The 19,834-nt window shown below is 45.6% G+C and overlaps 1 protein-coding gene and 1 long non-coding RNA gene across 2 annotated transcripts in view; one reads left to right on the forward strand and one right to left on the reverse strand.

Moving 5' to 3' along the window:
- LOC146064357 (uncharacterized) overlaps window positions 1-6,810 on the reverse strand; it is a 37,657-nt gene extending 30,847 nt beyond the window's left edge. The window contains exon 1 of the long non-coding RNA XR_014471796.1: window positions 6,779-6,810. This is a non-coding gene — a long non-coding RNA (uncharacterized LOC146064357). The remainder of the gene's footprint in view (window positions 1-6,778) is intronic.
- Window positions 3,624-19,834, forward strand: part of SLC2A2 (solute carrier family 2 member 2) — a 68,967-nt gene continuing 52,756 nt past the window's right edge. Inside the window, exons 1-2 of the mRNA XM_083177773.1 lie at window positions 3,624-3,760; window positions 18,385-18,480. Of these exons, the coding sequence (XP_083033899.1) occupies window positions 3,734-3,760; window positions 18,385-18,480 (123 nt within the window). The 5' untranslated portion in view covers window positions 3,624-3,733. The remainder of the gene's footprint in view (window positions 3,761-18,384; window positions 18,481-19,834) is intronic.

The raw sequence follows: 19,834 nt of genomic DNA on the forward strand, positions 1-19,834 counted from the left end.
TTTCCAAATGGAGTACACAAATGACCACTCTGCGGAACATTGGAGCAAGTGTTGGAGATTGGGGGAGTGGTAGAAGAACCTAATTATGGACATTAATGTACACATTTCTTTTATACACTGTATACTGTATGGATACAGTATTAATAGTATTAACACTATAGATGGTCTATAGTATAGACTGTATCACACATTTATATAATATAAATATGTGGTCAGGAAAAGGTTACACATCCTATAATAAATAAACATAATAGAACCATTGCTGCACTTTCTAAGCACACGTTCTCCCACCTCATGGTAAGGCTCCTGTCTCTTGTTCCCGATGGCTATTCTCTGATCCAGTGCACACACACAGCAAACTTGGTAGAAGACACTGCTAACACTGTGCAGCAGTTCCACTCTGTCCCTTACACTACATGATGTTGCGGCAGCTCTAGTAATCGTATTATATACCATTGCTATTGTCATAATTTGAACCACTTGTCAAGAGGATGGGGGTTTCTGGGCAACCAGAAACCCCCTCTGCATTTGCCTATGCTGCCTGGTGATTATTAATCATGCCTTGTGGTAGACAGCCCACATTGATGTTTTAATTGGTACAAGCACATACAGTACATGTTGGTTTGTGGATATGCTTTTTTAAAAAGTATCTTTACAGTACTCTTTTAACCCTTAAAGTGCCAAGTGAATTTGTCCAAATTGTGTGCAAATTGCCAAGCAAACATTTGTATTCATCATAATGGCCCTTATTCTGATCGGTGCGGCCGGAGCCGATTATGCGGCCAGGACCGTGCGTGCGAAACCCCGCCTTCCATACGGATCGCCAACTCCGTCCGTATGCGGTAAGAAGCTGGCCGAACGGACCGCACGTGTATTTTTCATGGTCCAGTCCATCGAATGCAGGACCGAGTGCTCCACCAGCACCCGCAACCTCAGACCACACGGACATTTTTCCGTGCAAAAGCAGGGATCTGGGCGGGCAGCTGACATCCGGCGATGTCATATGTCCGCCCCTACACGTGCGTCACGGCCGCATTACCATACGTACGCCCAGCGTTTTCATGGGAACTCCCATGAAACGCGGGGCGTATGCATATGGTAATGAGCCCAAATAGCCCTTCACGCCCCTCTCCACCCCCTGTTCGGAGTGTTCACATATCATGCGGGATTTGGCCGTACGCCCCGCTCGCACATGCGGAGACGCCTCTGCACATGCGCAGACACAAAACATCGGCGGCCCGACCGCACGCGGATATATCCGCACCGACCAGAATAAGGGCCAATGTCCTGTAATGTTTACCTTTTAAAGGGAATTTAATGTTTTTTTTACACAACATATTTATTTCAAATTATATAACAAATGTGAGCGACCCTGGCATTTTTACCTGATATTTTGCAACATCTCCCTGTATGTAGGCCCCTTAAGTCAACATCATGTATTTCCCCCAGCCTGCCCCCATTCACTGTATGTTCCCCAGCCCGCCCCTCCTTCACTGTATGTCCCCCAGCCCGCCCCTCCTTCACTGTATGTCCCCCATTCACTGTATGTTCCCCACTCTGCACCCATTCACTCTGTCCCCAGCCTGCCCCTTCTCCTAATGTCCATCAGTGCCTCCATTCATTTTATGTCCCCAAGTCTGACCCTCATTCACTGTATGACCCCCATTCACTATGTACCTCACTCTGCCCCCATTCAATGTATGTCCCCCAGCCTGCCCCTGCTCCCCCTTCTCTGAATGGTCATCATTGCCTCCATTCACTGTATGTCCCCCAGCCTGACCCTCCTTCACTGTATGTCCCCCACTCTGCCCCCTCCCTTCTCTGTATGTTTCCCAGCCCCTTGTGTGAGCGGAGAGGCAAAGCAGGAACTGCAAGGACAGGAGATCGTTGGGCTCCCGCTGCTGCCCTCCTCTGCTCTGCATGTTACGGGAGCAAGCATCCCCCATGCCACCCCCCTCCCCAAACACTGCTGTCACTGTGATTGTGGAGTAGGGTGATATAAGATTGCAGCAGCAGGGGTAGGACCCAAACACATCTGACTGTGGCGGCCGGCACCTCCTCACTGCAGCAGACAGCAAGGTAACGGCGTGCTCGCCGGGGCCCCACCTTTAGTGTCCTGTGCTGTGCTTCCCACATCTGATGCTCTGCCAGCTTCCAGCTGGAGGCTGCGTGCCACTTGAAATGACAGCAGGGGCCGCAATTGGCCCCTGGGCCAGACTTTGGACATGCCTGCCTTAAGGGGTTGGTATTGGTGACAGTATGGGGGCAGGGGGCAGTAGACTGACATTTTGCCTAGGGTGCTGAGAAGCCTTACACTACCTTTACACTATTTCCCTTATTCTGGTTCACTTGCAAAGGCAAATTCCTTCTGAAATGGACAAACCATGTGCACTGCAGGGGGGGGGGGGGGGGGCAGATGTAACATGCAGATAAAGTTAGTTTGGGTGTTATTTTGTTTCTGTGTAGGGTAAATACTGACTGCTTTATATTTACACTGCAATATAGATCTCACTTTGAACTAAAACCCCACCCAAATCTAATTCTCTCTGCACAAGTTGCATCTGCCCCACCTGCAGTGCACATGGTTTTGTCCATTTGAAAGAAAGAAATTTGCCTTTGCGAGTGAACCAGAGTAAGGGCCTATGTGGAACAGTTTTCTTTGTCTGAGGTGATTGGAGGAATCAGACAGAGGAGAACACATGAAAAGAATTTGATGAGAGATTACGAGATATCTTGTGGTCTAAGTGAGGGCCCTTTTCTGATATTGTACTTACCATTTGCTACCCCTGATATATTAGTAGGATTATCTGCACTATGAGAAGTGCCGTTGTCTCTTTCTATCTTTGAGGTATACAGATTAACCAGTGGCGTAACTAGATACATGTGGGCCCCATAGCAAAAGTTTGTAAGGGCCCCTATTCATCACCTAATGCTGAATAATGTATACAGCACATGATACTTTAGCAGGCAAAGTGGGCCCCTCTCAGCTATGGGCCCCATAGCAGCTGCACCCCCTGCACCTATGGTAGTTATGTCCTTGAGATCAACAGTGACTTGGAGGAAGAATAACTACCGGAGACTGCATCATTTGGACATTATTCGCCAGAAACTCAAGAAATATCCCAAGTCGGAGCTCATAATTCATTCTTTCACTTGGACGCTGTTACGCTTGTTAATATTTGATTCCTAGGTGCTGAGATATCATTTGGTTGATTATGGAATAATACACGATTTTCAGATGAAGGTGCAGCTCCTGTTTAATCTTCTGCCTGACCCCATAGCTGAAAGTCTATGATAGGCAATAGCATGTACAATGATGCAATCATTATTCACCATTAATAATCTGTCAGGTTAATGCTAGATAGTGGAAAATGAGTGCTGCTGTCATAGTAATGATTTTTTTTACCCCCCGGTAAAACATTAGCCATCGATTCCACTAATATGTGTAAGATGTAAACAGACAGGTATTTGAGGCAACGATGCCCAATATAGTATATATTAGTTGTATGGATCGATGCATAAGGTTCTGAAAAGCACAAATATTTTAGAGGGTTTTTCTAAAATTCAAAGTAACTATATAAAGATAACTAATGCCCTTTGCCCCTTTCACAACTTGTTTGTGACTTGTAGATCCCCTCCCCTCCTCCCTTAGGGCTGCCCTCTGTTACCTGCTGTATTTATACAGTTCATTGACAACAATCTATGTTCTTACAGCGCTGGACAGGGCTGCACAATGGACAGGAAAATACAAGAGCAGAAGGTACTGCACTGATCTCACTGCAGGGAGGGTTACTCCATTCTATATATTATTTCACCTTTGTTCCATTCATTATGTGTCTGCTGTGTTCCACTATTAGCTTTCGATCATATTTGTTGTTTTGTTAGAATGTATGAATCTTTTCATGTGAGTTTAGTGCACACATATCTCTGTGGATGTGGTATCTGTGGATGTGGCTTGAAGCCATGGGTTATTGCTTAATTTGTTCCTAATATTAATTTTATTGCACCTTCTGTTGTAGAGAGATACTGTACTGTAAATGTATGCCCAGGTATTACATTTATAGGATAAATAACAGTTATTTGCTAACCAATTTACTGTAACTCCTATACATATTTCTAATGTAGTAGTAGTATTTTTTATTATTATTAAATCTACCAATAGTGTAGGAAACGCACATGGATAACGCAGGAAGGAAATAAGCTTTTTTTTTTTATAAATCATGTCAATCATTTGCTGTATGTGCTGCTGGCTCAGTTTCCATTATCAGCTGCACATCCTGACTTCTCCGCTCCAGGACAAGCCTACTGCAGTCTTGTGAAGTTAATCGGTGAGACTAGGGGGTAATCAGCAATACATTGGAGGGCTTCTATTCAGATGCGACCCCATGTCTACACACTAAGGAATTTACTGACATTTGTTTGCATTAAATTAGATATTTAAATATTCAAAGATAGGAAGATCAGAAGAAAGTACAGCATTTCTGCAGAGGGGGTAGGGGACACGGATATCGCTCGCACAATGGGGGCTTATTCAGATTCACTCAGAAAGGCACAATAACTCTCTAATGGACAAAACCATATGCACTGCAGGTGGGGCTGATGTAATATGTGCAGGGAGAGTTAGATTAGGGTGTAGTTTGTACTTCAAACTGATATCTATATTGCAGTGTAAGAATAAAGCATTCAGTATTTACCCTGCACAGAAACAGAAACTCTGGGTGCCTGTTGAAATTATCACACCCATCCTTTTTCCTATATTCATTCAAGGTCTGAGGGAGACCTTAAAAGTGATAACGGAAAAGACTGCCTAAGAGGGAGCGCAGGACATCTGATACTCAAATCTATCTGTTCTAGACTGCCCAAATCTAACACTCTCAGCTCCACCTGCAGTTCACATGGTTTTGTCCATTAGAGAGTTATTGTGCCTTTCTGAGTGAATCAGAATAACCCCCAATGTTTATACTTATTCTGAAAAGGTTTACAAACCACAGTGCCCTGCAAAACTGCCACAATAGTTATACTGGACCTGGGACCACGTATTTTGCAGACAGCCCATATTTCTGATCTGATCCATTACTACATTCGCTCCTTGGTTCTTACTGATCTTCATTTTAACCAATGTTAGTTGGTATTTTGTGATCCAAGCAGCGCAGAGACACCAAGATCCACCTGGTCCTGCCCATATTTGTGGTGCACTGATTTGATTTGGCCTAAAATTATCACAATAACCAACAGCAGCCTGTGTGTGGCCAACAATAGCCACTGTAAAATACATATTGTATTCTTTATGTACACAAAGCTAACAGATACAAGAGTATTATATTGCTACTGACTATTTCCTAGATAAGAATGAATAATCTCTCATTGAATTAAATTCTAACACTGATAAGCGCTACGTGTATGGTACTAAGTATCTATGGTTTTGGTGCTGATTCTGGCTGACTCAGCATTGTGACCTGGCTTACAATTGTTTCAGATATACAGCTGAATCTTGCAATTTATCTTTTGTAAAGTTCAACCCTGCTTTTAAAGGGATGGGAGGGACACAGAGTAGTGGAATGAGGCCTCCAATGATGTAGAGGGTGGTGGACTCTGATTGTTTGTAAGCTGTTCATAGCAATCTCTTTAAATGAACTACAAAAGTGTAAAATGTGGGTGCGTGCTCTTCCGAGGGTTGTAGACCTTTCACTTGTCTGTCACCAGTACAGAGATATCATATTAATCTGGGAGTGCATGTGTTTTCCAAATGTACTTAAATGTTAAAAAAGTTATATAAATATTCAAATAGAAGATTTGGTACTTATGTAGTATCTGGGCTGCCGATTTTTTGATTGTATGCCTTAAGTTAAGGCATACAATCAGATGCGATGCGATGCGATATCGCATCGCATACGATGCGATGCGATGCGATGCGATGCGATGACCCGATTTTTCCATAGGATTCAATGTTAAAATGGACTGAGTCCATTTTAACATGGAATTCAATGGGAAAAAGGGGTCCTTTTCATACCCCTACTATCCAAGTGGGCATGGAGTTGGATATAAACCTGTGGCGAGCGTAGCGAGCCACCGAGCCCGAAGCGTGGCGAGCGAAGCGAGCCCCGCGAGGGGACGGTATTCTGCGTCCCCTCGCGGGGCTCGCTACGCTCGCCACGCTTCGGGCTCGGTGGCTCGCTACGCTCGCCACAGGTTTATATCCAACTCCATGCCCACTTGGATAGTAGGGGTATGAAAAGGACCCCTTTTTCCCATTGAATTCCATGTTAAAATGGACTCAGTCCATTTTAACATTGAATCCTATGGAAAAATCGGGTCCATCGCATCGCATCGCATCGCATCGCATGCGATATGGTCGGGTGCGATGCGATGCGATGGACCCGATTTCAAAATCGGCAGCCCAGTTACTACATAAGTACCGAAGATTTCTTCTTAAATATGCAGGTGTTAAGATGACTGAATAAGGGAATGATTCAAAGACATATAGACAGACATGACAGCAACCCTCACCGCACTAAGCAGCTTCGTGTGAGCTGAATACAGATGCTCAGAGTGTGCACTAAGTCTCATACATGACACCATAAAACAATTAATATTTTTCTGATAGTACTTTCTTTTTTGCTTATTGATAATGCCAATTAACCCTGAGTTGGCTATAGATAGTCTAATCCACCCAACTCAGTCAGTGGTTGGGGCGCCGTAAGCCCCCCAGCCATGACTAAATCCAGAGAGGGAAAGCAAGTAATGTGTTTATCCTCCCCCAACATATCCCTTTCCTTACCTCCCAACATGACCGTCTCCAGGAGGGACACAATGATCTGTTTCTGGACTTCCCTCTTTATGTATGATTGCTCTCACCTGTTTTCAACAGGTTAATTGATAAAAAAAAAAAAGTATTTCAGCACATGTGATGACAATCGTACATTACCAGGGAACAGAACATTGTGTCCCTCCTGGAGAGAGTCATGTTGGGAGGTATGGGAGACTGCTCCTCCCTGTCCCCACTGCAGCCCAGCACACTGCAGACAGCCGTATGTTCTGTGCTGGGGAGGTTCTGCTGCTGCTGACAGATGAGTCCTGGGGCAGGTGATTGGTGGAGGACCCAAGCCCCTGCTGGACCTCTCAAAAAGCTGGATAATTATTCACCCCCCTCTTGGCAGTCCTATATGTACTGTGCAAATTGCCAGATATTGGCTGCAAAGTTCTCTCACAAACAGGGCCCCCCCTTTGGTTCAAACACTGCACTACCCTTGTGTACACTGCATTCCCACTGCCAGTCATGATGACATTCATAATGATTTTGTCAATTCCTATGGGTTTATAACAAAATCAAAATATTGTCCAGTGAGTAGGTACTAGGCTACGGACGATGAGCACTCCAGCACATCATCAGCAAAATCCTCCGTCAGCTATACATGCAGGACAATGGGGGAATCACTAGTGAACGCCATCCTGCAGAAATCAGCCTGGCCCTCTCACCCCTTCACCATTGGCCCCTGATGGTTCCCCGCTGCTGCAATTCTCGCACACCTCGTTTAGGGCCAGATGTATCAAGCTTCAAAAACTGATAAAGTGGAGAGTGATAAACAGCCAGCCAATCAGCTCCTACCTACCATGTTACAGGCAGGGTTTGAAAAATGACATACAAGAGCTGAATGTTTATCCCTCTCTAATTTATCACTCTTTGAAGCTTGATACATATGAGCCTTAGTGTGTACTATCCGCTAGAGTCATGTTATCTTGTATTTTTGGTGGTTGTGGTATGAGCTTCCAACAGACGGGATTCTGACGTCATCAGCCCAACGACCGAATCCCAACTACTGGGACTCTGACAGGGGGGTGAGTGCTATGAAGCAGATGTAACATGAGCAGAGAGAGTGAAATTTGGGTGGGGTGTGTTGAAACTGAAATCTAAATTGCAGTGTAAAAATAATGCAGCCAGTATTTACCCTGCACATAAACAAAATAACTCACCCAAATGTAACTCTCTCCATACATGTTACATCTGCCCCACCTGCAGTGCACATGGTTTTGCCCATTTTGAGAACAAATTTGTACTGTGATCAGATCTGAATAAGAGCCATACTTCCCATCTTTATAAAGAAGCCTGATGGGACAACTTGCATACACAAAAGGTGCATGCATGAGAGAAATAGGTCGCACACACTCATGTGATGTTTTGGAGGCTTCCTCACACATCATGCCCCTGTTTTACGTCAAATCTGGGACTGACACCTTGTTACATTTAGGACAAAAGTAACTATTGGGAATTTGTCATCCGGGGGGCATAATTTAAAAATCTTGAGCCAAATGTATGTGCACACCTATAACTAATACATAATACAATATGCAGCCTTGCTATACTGTACATGTGCAACACCATAATTCCCTCTAATTCTTGGCTGCGGACATTTTAGAGTTGAGATCAGACAAGCATTCTGACATCATCGTGGCCCCACTGCTGAATGCCACAAGGGAGCTCCCTTAAATTGTAGAGAGTAGGGAAGCAATTCATTATTAAAGTAGTATAACTCAAGTCTGTTGCAAGTGTAAGGTTTGTCTGTGGTTTTTAAAACATTAACATAATGCTTATTCATTGAACTCCTCTTTGTCCTACTTAATGTATGCTCCTGAGTGTGCATATAGATTTCCATTACAATCACCCTTAGTCAGCACATTGTGTCTGTCAGTGCTTTGCATCCCCTGGCACAGTGAGAAAACACACGCACTATACCTACCCGTCTTTGCCTTATGTAATCTATATATCATGCTTGTGATCACATGAGGTGGCTGATCCAGGAAATGTATCTCATTATAACTACAGGGGCAGGAAGACATCTTTTTGTGAGGCTAAATTTCCAGCTGATACACTAGTACCCCTTTCACATCACACCTAACGGTACTTGTTTCCTAGCACGGCTCCCGACGGGTCCCATCGCATACCTTAACTTAAGGTATGCGATGGGACCCGACCGACCTGATTTTCGGGCTTTAAACATGTTTTTAACGCACTTTGAAAATCGGTTTTTACATTGGAACCAATGTGAAAAGTGTCCCTGAGACCTGATTTTACATTGGACCCAATGGTAAATGGCCCCCAGACCCGATTTTTACCACTCTGATGGTAAATTATGTCAAAATGCCCCCCCATTGTTAATGCCACGCCACGATCAACGTCAACCCGAAGCGTAGCGAGCCCGCGATGGGCAGCGGTACTTGTCCTCCGACCTTTTCATACCCCCACTATCCACGTCGGCGTAGAGTTGATTTTATATAGTGTGGCGAGCGCAGCGAGCCCCGTGAGGGGACGCGTAATACGTCTGAAGTAATGCGCGTCCCCTCGTGGGGTTCGCTGCGCTTGCCACACTATGTAAAATCAACTCCACGCCGACGTGTATAGTGGGGGTATGAAAAGGTTGGAGGTCACGTACAGTCGCCGCTCGCCACACTTCGGGTTGACGTTGATCGTGGCGTGGCGTTAACAATGGGGGGGGGGGGAATACAATGATAAATGGGGTCTGGGGGGCATTTAACATTGAGGCCAATATAAAATCAGGTCTCCGGGACCATTTAACATTGGTTCCAATGTAAAAATCGGGTCGGTCGGGTTGATCGCATTGCATGCGATTTGGTTGCATGCGATGCGATCGACCCGATTTTTGCGACCCGATTTCATACAATTAAAATCGGTGGCGCCGTGCTAGGAAACAAGTACCCACCTAACTACTAGGTACAAGCCGGTTTCTTGCTGGTTTTACCCAATAATTAGTGTGATGTGAAAGGGTTACAGGTTACTGCTAACTGGTAGCAACACAGCAATCTGAACCGAGTAAAAAGCAGAGTTCTTACCGGTTCATTGCGTTGTAGTGTGAATGGGTTAAATGGGTCGAGCATCCCGTTTCCCATTCACACTATGGAGGAGGTAGCGCTTGGAGCAGCGCCAGCTCTAAGCGATGCCTCCTCTCCCGCCCCCATTGACGCACCAAAGCTCCACCACACCCCCTGATGATGTAAGCACTTCGCCAATATTGAACAGACCACACACGCAGGGTCGCACTGAGACTGAACCGTTTAACAGTCCCAGTGCGACCTTGCATTTGCGATCTGAAAGCAGTAGGTATTTTTTTTCTCCTTTTCCAGCATTTTCTGAAAGGTAAACTGGTGTCTTTCATCAGCATTAATAAATATGTAACATCCGCCTTTTTGGAATTTGCACACATTCGCATTGTTCTAGACAGAGCTAATAACATAATAACATGTCTATTCTGATGCCAAATTCTTTCACTATCCCTAAAAATGTTATCGTGTCCAATGAACCTCAGCATACAGTATACAGTATATGGAATACAGACCAGCACCAGACACACCACAAAGACTCATGTTACCCATAGCAACCAATCTAGCTTGAAAAAGCTAGAAAAGTTATATACCCCATAGTGTAGTATTAAAATATGAACATGGACTAAAACATGCATAATAACCAAATCTGGGCGGGGGGGGGGGGGAGAGATTGAATCGAGAGAGGAGTTAAGATAGAAAAGGGAGATAGGGAAAGAGGCAGGAGAAAGAAAGAAAAAGAGAGCTCAGGTTGAGACAGACAGACACCCCCTTCCCCCTTCTTACAGGCAGCACTGTGTACTCCTCCCCCCAGTACAGGTATGACTGGTCTGACTGGGTTTCTCTGAATCCCCCCTTAGTTCATGTATCACTGTTTCCCTGATCCCAATTGCCCTCCCCCTCCTCTTACAATACAGGTTACTTAATGCACCTGTGGGTTCCTCTAATCCAGTCTAGCATCAGCAGACCCCAGTCATCAGCTTCGGCAGCAACAGGGTCCCCTTCTCTGTAGCGCCAACAACAGCTGGTCCCACTCTATGTAGCGCTGGCAGCAGCAGATCCCATCATTGGCGCCGGCAGCAGGGGTCCTCCTCTCTGTAGCAGCAAAAGCAGCCAAGCTCATCGCCTGTTTTTCATGCCAGGTGAGAGTCTGTACTGTCTCCTGGTGTGTTATGGCCCACAGTCAGCCGCAGCGCATGGTTAGTACTGCTAGTGCCAATGTGAGCCCCTTCTCCTTAGATAATAAAAATACCAGAAATAACAGAGGGGTGCACTTGGCAACACAGCCCTTACCCCATACCCTGGATCCGCCACTGCTGAGTGAAGCGAGGTACAGAAGCATGGCGAACGTAGCGAGCCATGCCAATGGACGCGGTGGTACGTTTCGGTGTCCAGGTCGACACGACGTGTCAACGGGTGGTATTTCATGCCCTACCATCCACTAGGGCGTGGTGGGAGAATAAAATAGTGCCCAAGGCATGGCGACTGCAGCGAGGCACCGAAGCATGGTGAACGTAGCGAGCCATGCGAAGGGACGCGGTGGTACGTTTCGGTGTCCAGGTCGACACGACATGTGTCAACGGGTGGTATTTCATGCCCTACCATCCACTAAGGCGTGGTGGGAGAATAAAATAGTGCCCAAAGCATGGCGAGTGCAGCGAGCTATGCGAGGGGACGCGGTTCTACGTTTTAGTGTTTATGTTGACTGTTTTGACATCCTGGTGGGAAAAAAATATGTCGACTTTTTCAACGTCGACCTTACCCATGTCGACCTAATAACCCTGTCAACCTTTTACAAGTCAACCTAACGACCCTGTCGACCTAAATTCATGTCGACCTTCCTGCATGTCTACCTTAACTCTTGTCGACCATGATGCTGGTGACCTAATGATCCATTCCCCACACCATGTGGCTCCCTGCTGTGTAGATGCACTGCAGGAAGAATGAGGCGTCACTCTCCGGACTTAGGGGGGTTATTCTGATTTAATTGGTCTACCGCACGTTTGGCATGGGGGACCGATTTTTAGCGGTTATTGGTGCTAGTGGGCATGGCAAACTGCATGTTTTCCATCCCGATCCCACCTAGCAGTGCGGGCGGGGGGTGGCGGAGGGCACAGCCCATGGGAACCCTCATGAAATGCTGGGCGTTCCCATGGTGATGGTGGTAATGGCCTGGTGAAGGGAGTGTTGGGGGCAGGTAGCCACGCCCACTACCCGTACAGGGCACTCAGAGATCTGAGACACCACAGAGGTGTCTCAGATCTGGGAGCGCTGGAGAAATCATTTGATGGACGCCCGCAGACCATTTAATGATTTCTCCCCCGCACCCAAGGCTGCGAATGGATGGTTATGCTAATCATCCATTCACAGTTGTGTGAGGTATAGCACATTAAGGTCTCATTAAGAGTGGGATGTACTAACTGGAAAATTAGGTAAAAAAACTACTTTCGGCCACAGGTGTCACTCATAGGCGGCTTCCTGGTTCACAAACCCGAAAGTCCAGTGATTGGCAGTCCAGTGACAGTCATTGCAAATGCAGCTCTTATTGGGAGAGGTGCCGTTTGCATTATTGTTAGTATATATATGTTAGTCATTGGCGTAACTATCGTACCGCAGCCCCCGTGGTGGCGGGGAGGCTCTTGGAAGGTGAGGGCGCCGGGGGGGCTGCGGGGCTATTGTTACCCGTTGCGTCTGCCCCGGGACCATTCGCCGGCGAATCAGTCTGCACTGCGGCTCTCCGTCTCCCTGCTCTCCCGGCTCCTTCTGCAATAAAAATGTGAAACACAGAAAATGCCTGCCCCCATAGTTCAGACCGTTTTTGAGGATGCTAGAGGAGGCGGAGGCCTTCGCTAGCATCCTTAAAAACGGTCTGCTGTACGGGGGCAGCCATTTTCTGAGTGACATGTTTTTTTATGACAGCAGGAGCCGGGAGAGCAGGGAGACGGAGGGTGACATTCTATGCTATGCGCTAAATGCGCATGTTTAATTCGCACACTATATCGCCGCAAATCGCATTTTTCTAACTCGCACTTTTCAGTCCAAATTCGATTATTTAATGTGATGCGCATTTGAGGCTGAAAAGTGCGAAGAGTTGCAATTTGCGGCGCATTTTAGTCATAAAAAAGTGCGATTTTTAGTATGAAAAAAGTGCGATTTTTAGTCCGAAAAACGCGCCATTTCTTCCGCTGGTCATGTGCGAGTTTTGGACCAACCGGAGTGCGATTTACAAACCTGTCTCCGCATGACTAAGAACCCCCAAACCTATTGGCCCACCTATGTCCCCTCCATTATGCATCACACCCCCTATATAAAGGGGCATTGGCGCCATTTCACTCTTTGATAGGAAGTAAGGAGCATGGAGAGGAGCAGTGGAAGCGTTTGTGCAGGAAGAGGAGTTGGTGGCAGAGGAACCAGTGGCAGAGGGAGCACTGGCAGAGGAACCAGTGGCAGAGGGAGCACTGGCAGAGGGAGCACTGGCAGAGGGAGCACTGGCAGAGGGAGCACTGGCAGCAGCCAGACAAGTGGGAGAGGCAGCAGTGTGGCAGGCAGCATGGCCACAGCAAGGCCAGCCTCAGCTCAGACCCTGGCCGTCCAGCCCCAGCAGGAGGAGGTGGAGGATCCGCTGGCATCCCCATCCTACAGCCAAGCCCTAGACCATACCCCACACCAGCTGCAGGAGGGCCACATGTCAGAGGTGGAGGAAGATGCTGGTGAGGAGGAGGAAGACACTGCCATGGAGGAGGGTCACATGGCTGGTGCAGAAAATGAGGAGGAGGAGGTGGTAGCTGGTCGCACCAAAAGTGGCCGCATGGTCAGGTTTTCCTATGAGGAAAATGTGGCACTTGTGAGGGCTATCATGCCAGTGTACGAGAGGCTGCTTGGCAAAAGCAACTACAAAACCACTGCCCAGCGCAAGCGCGCTATATGGAAGGACATCACCCAGGCGGTGAACGCTGTGAGTAATCACAAGCGCCTGGTGCGCAATGTGAAGAAGCGCTTCAACGATATAAAACGCCAGTTGAAACATAAAATGGCCCTGGAGATGGAGGAGGCCACCAGGACTGGAGGAGGAAGCCCCACCACTGTCAGCTACAATGCGTATGAGGTGAAGCTGAAGCGCATCATCCCCCCTGAGATGCATGTGGCGGATACCGACAGGGCCCAAACGCCACCGCGAGCTGGTAAGTGTGACCCCATGCAAACTGTAACATACATGCCAATGTATTATACCTGTAATGTGCACTTGTATTGTTATGCTTTGTAAAGTGCTGCTGTGGAACTACATAGCCCAGCAAGGTCATGCACAAGAAAATGGCTGCTCCTGCTTTGAAATTGCTGATAATGCTGGCCCTTGTAGTTCCACAACTAATCTGATTGATTAACAGTGTACCATTCTTTGCAGCAGACTAACATGTATGTGTACAAAAACCCTGTGGTGTAATGGAGGTTTAGCTGGCATGCCTACATACCACCGAATATCCTATAGTTGTCATGTGTACACTAGTTTACTACTAAGTCTGAAATTAAAGATTGGCCTGAAAACTAAACAAAGGGTTGTCCAGATATAATGCTGCCCTTTTCTATTGGGTATTGTCCATTATTGTGAATTCACTGCATGTTTTCTGAAAATGCATCTCCATTGCAAGGTCCATAATGCCTGGCCATCTTTCCTTGTACAGATTGTCCGTCCCGAAGTGCTGCAGCATCTAAGAGAAGAAGGCCCATTGCTGCAGAATCTGTGGAAGCAGGTAAATGACTAAACAACACCCCATTACACATACAGTACACACACCCATGTCACATCAACAAGATCTCACACTACATTCTGCTCCTGCTGCTACATTGCAACGGAAATGAGTGTAATCTGAGCTAGGCATGTGACATATTAATAGTGTCATTGTTGCATGCAGTATCGGGGTACATGTGTAAGTGCATAACACCCCTAGGTATGGGCGTCAGCCATCTATAGGCCTATGTAAAACAGTATAGAGGACAGTGTGGCCTATATATGCATGAGTACTTACCTCTTCTCTGTATCCACAGGTGCTATACAACTAGGGTCAAACCAAACAGATTCTTCAATACTGGTGCTAGACGAAATGGACATCATTCTTGATCCGGTCGACACCTTTGCGGCAGAGGAAGAAATGCCGGGCTCGTCCCAGAGTGATCTTCCCCCAAGTGGGGTGCCACCCAACCCACCCCCAACCACCCAGCAACCCCATACACCAGCTACTGCTTCCCAAGTAGCTAACTCCTTGGTGAATTTCAAGGACAAGCAGCTTGAATTCATGGCCTCCCAAAGCCTCCAAATGGGAAATATACAGGGGTACATGCGTGACACCTTCCTGCAGTTGCGCAAAATGGCCCGTAGTGTAAGGGTAGCTGTAGGCACTCAAGTGCGCATTGCCAACAGTCTTGACAGCCGTTTTGCAGAACTAACTTCTGCAATACGTGAGCAGAATAGCCATATTGGGAGCCTGGCACAAAGTCTTACAGCCCTAACCCACACATGCACAGCGCAGACCAATGCCCTCCTAGCTATGCAGGCACAAATACAGCAGCAGCAGGAAGGCAATGTGGGAGGTGGCACTACCTCAACCCTCAGCAGTGTCTCCAGCACCCCAATAAGTGTCTCCCCCACTTCCCCACCCCGTCATAGTGTGAGGACCCGTGGTGGGCTTAGTTCCGCCTCGAAAAGTGGTGTAGGGCTGCCTGATGCTGGCCGAAGGTAGCTGCTACATTAGTGTTTCTACATTAAAAAAGGCCAACTATCTGTCTACATGGCCCCACAGTTTGTATTTTGCACATGTTACATTGCAGAATGGTTTACTTCATAACAAGTAAAATTTGCAAACCGCATTCCATTGTGTTTGTGTCTTTTTCTCTATATAAATTAATGTGTGATTTATAACATATTGTAATGGTATATGACTATGGGATTGCAGTAAAGTAGTGTGGTATAACTCCTTGGCTGCCAAAGGTTATGGATGTACATTTTCCAGCAGGCTCTGACACTCATGGTTTGGACTGTAATGGTTGTAGTGTGTCAGGGCATGCTGGAACATGTAGTTCCACAACACCAGTGAGCCATGTTTCACAGAAAACTTAATTGTTACATGGACCAAGAGTACTTAGAAGGTAGATATCAGCAAGGGATAGGTCAGCACCACCATGTGCATCTGTTGTGGACTGGTGTTAGGTTAAATATGGGTGGAAAGCGGTGGTACTGGTCAATTATTTGTTAATGAGTACACTTCCAACACTGGTACATTTTGGAGTACAGGCCACATGTGCTTACCAGAAAAGCTACGCCTGGTGATGTATGTCTGCAACAACTTCTTTATAGCAAGTAACAGTACAGTACAATTCTTAGACAAAGTGGCCTGTGATAGCACCAAGGCCCATGAGGTCACAGACTGAGTGGAGGCTGTGGACAAATAGTAGAGGGCACACATTCATTATTGCTGGACAGACACTACATAGTTGGCACCCACAAAATGGGCACAAGCATCTCTCACCTGCTCATATAACTCCGACAGGGTAATGGGGTTCAGCGTAACCATCCCCACAACCTGTTGGTCCGACAGGTAGTCCAGGTACAGGTGAGCACCATACATACGTGGGGTACCCAGTAGTGGGGGGGCAACCAGCATCTTTTGCCCACCTTCCTCCCTCCTGCGTTTGCCCTCCAATTTGGACACATGACAGATAACCAATTTTAAAATAGTCATACAAATCTACATGAATTAAACCCTCACAGGTGTCCTTATTAATGTTGGGGTTAAGGTAGGGGGGTTTGGGATTGATAATGAAGGCACCTGTGTGGAAATTAACCATGTGCACACTTGACCAAAATGAGGTGTGTGCAAATGCGCCAAACAGAACCAGGTCTGAAAAAAGTGCGATAAATAGACACCGCAAAAGTGCGATTTGCAAATGCGCATAGCATTAAATAAGCGGTTTGTATAGTTTTGCATTGGAAAACATCTGGATGCGATAAAAGTGCAAATTAATCTCGCACTTTTGTTCCGCATACCTTTACGCACAAAATATGCGATTTCTGTCCCTTAACGCATCACGTTAAATTGGCGATTTCGCAGAAAAATGCGATATCGCCATTTTGTGGTCTAAATAACGCCCAAAACAGAAAATCGCATAGCATAGAATGTCACCCGGAGAGCGCAGACTGATTCGCCGGCTGGTCCCGGGGCAGATGCAGTGGCACTATGTGGAGGGGTAAGGTAGTTGGGGAGGTTGAGGTGGAGGGGTCGAGAGGGGGGGGGGGTCGTGGTCATGCTGGGGGGGGGGGAGGGCACGCAAAAGATTTGTGGAAGGGGGAGATTTTTTCATAGTTACGCCACTGATGATAGTTTATATATACACAATTAGGGCCAGATGTAAAAAGTGATAAAGTGGAGAGTGATAAACAACTAGCAGGCAGCTAGTAAGAACTAGATAAATGAACTCCTACCTGTCATTTTTCAAACCCAGCCTGTAACGTGACAGGTAGGAGCTGATTGGCTGGCTGTTTATCACTCTCCACTTTATCACTTTTTGAAGCTTGATACATCTGGCCCTTAGTAACAATGCGATAAGTGTCGGGATTTACCGTAAATAGTTGGTACATCCTGCCCTAAATTCATTCTGGGTCAAAGTATTGAATGCGTACATCTAATAAGATTCCCTCTTGGCCAATATTAAATCTCTATTATGACAATGGGAAGAGATATGTTTCAATACCTTAAACTTAAAGGAGGATAAATCGGAATCATAAAACTTTATGACATGTTTGGCTAAACTATGATAGGATACATTTTTGTGTATACTGCATATGGTCCTGAATCAGATTTTTTTTTTTAACAAAGTATTTTTATTGAGAATTTTTGGTTACAAAACATACAGACAATACTGAGTATATGCAGAAATATGAGTGCAGATGTAATAAATCTGCTTTCAATACATGAAAAACTATTTTAATTATCTTTTGGTCTTACCAATATGTAAGGCACTGCAGCCACATCCTCTGTACGATAAGTCACACTGTGTATGTTGTATCATAGGTTACTGAAGTTGACAAAATATATATTTTTTTTCATTGTCTATTACAACAGATACGGAGCATTTATCCATGTTTGCAGACATAATTCATAAAAGGAATACAACTTTTTGTTATTAGTTGTAAGCTAGTTATTCTTTTTACATAATAATTGATCCTTTACATTACTGGGTGTTAACTTTGTTTTTAGAGATCTTTTATAAACAATATTTGGTTTATTAGAAAGATGTTGTCCCAACATAGGGTTTTCTTACAAAATGCCCCAATGATTATTCAAAATGTTTTCAATAATTTTACTGTCAGTGTCAACACTATAAACTGTGACGGGGAAAATAACAAAAGGTGAGCGGTTATTCACGTAACTGATCTTGGAGCCAATAAAAAGGTGTAGCCAAATGGATCTATTTACATCAGCTGGATGTATGTCTGACAAGCGCACAATCCTCACGTTCTGACTGTCTTGTTTTGTCTCCTGTGTTCTTTCTTTCTAGACTTTAACTGGAACTCTGATAGTCGCTGTATTCACTGCAGTGCTGGGCTCTCTACAATTTGGATATGGAATTGGAGTCATTAATGCCCCACAAAAGGTAATGTGATTAATGCACTTTGTTATAATATTGGAAACAGGACACTTATTACATAAGCATTCTGAAGGTATTTTTAGTTATTTGAATCCTGCCTGGATTTTCAGTGATTTTTTTTACAGGTACACCAGCAACCGATGGTCCGGAACTCTTTTATTCTGGACAGTTTTAATTGGTCTGAATTAAAAGAGTCCAAGGTCCAAGGTCACAGCAAGTACCACACATGGGCGGTACACACAGCATAAACGAGTGTCGGAGGGAACAGCTACCGCGGACACTGCAGGTGGCACAGCAGGCATTGATGGGGCTGTTATAGCGTCCAAGGTCACAGCAAGTACCACATATGGGCGGAACACACAGCATGAGCAAGTGTCAGTGGGTACAGCTTCCACAACACTGCAGGTAACACGGCAGGCATCGTGGGGCTGTTATGGCGTCCACAGACAGTTCAAGTAACAGTAGTGCTGCCATGCCTTCCAAGAACAGTCATGGTACAGGTATAAAGCGTAAACACAAGTCTATATCGGTGCAGGCAGAAGTTGAGATATTACAAAAACACAACCGTGGTGTGTCAGTGAGAAAGCTGTGTGATACATACGGTCTCGGTTCCTCAACAATGTATGACAGAAAAAAGCAAAGGGAGAAAATATTGCAGTTCTTTGCAGAAAGTGAATCTTAGAAGTAAATGAGCATTAAGAAAACTATAAAAGCTGGTAAAAGCTTGATCAAGTGTTGCTGGAATAGTTTTGTCAACGTCAGAGTGATGGTGAAGACTTGTCAGGCATCATAGTAAAGGAACAAGCTAAGTTGTACCATAAAGCACTAAAACTTGACTATGAGTGTGACTACAGTAAAGGATGGCTGCATAGGTTTAAGACACATCATGAAATTTGATGAGTAAAGTCTTTGGTGAAAAAGGTCAGCAAACCATGAAGCAGCTGAAGAGTATGTGGTTGAGTTTGAAAAAACTTGTGGCTAACGAAAACCTGCAACTGTATAATGCAGATGAAACTGCACTGTATTGGCGATGCACCTCTAGGAATATGTTTCCAATGGAGGGGGAAGAAGCCCCCACAGGGTTAAACAATCTAAGGACAAAATTACTGTCCCAGGTTGCTCTAATGCTCCCAAAACTCATTGATATAAGCCACTAGTACTTGGAAAAAGTAAAAACCCTAGAGCTTTAAACGGTGTTAAAGTGTATCCTTTAATTTATAGAGCAAATAAAATTGGATAGATTACCACCGAGATAACGCTAGAGTGGTTTGAAAAGAATCCCGAGCACACTACAAATCCTTCCTGTGGGGGGTTAAGAGTTGGAGTATAGAGGGTTTAGAGTAAGCTGTAATAGGAGATG

The sequence above is a fragment of the Crinia signifera genome, chromosome 3, assembly GCF_055691185.1.
Source record: "Crinia signifera chromosome 3, ASM5569118v1, whole genome shotgun sequence".
Classification (NCBI taxonomy): Eukaryota; Metazoa; Chordata; class Amphibia; order Anura; family Myobatrachidae; genus Crinia; species Crinia signifera.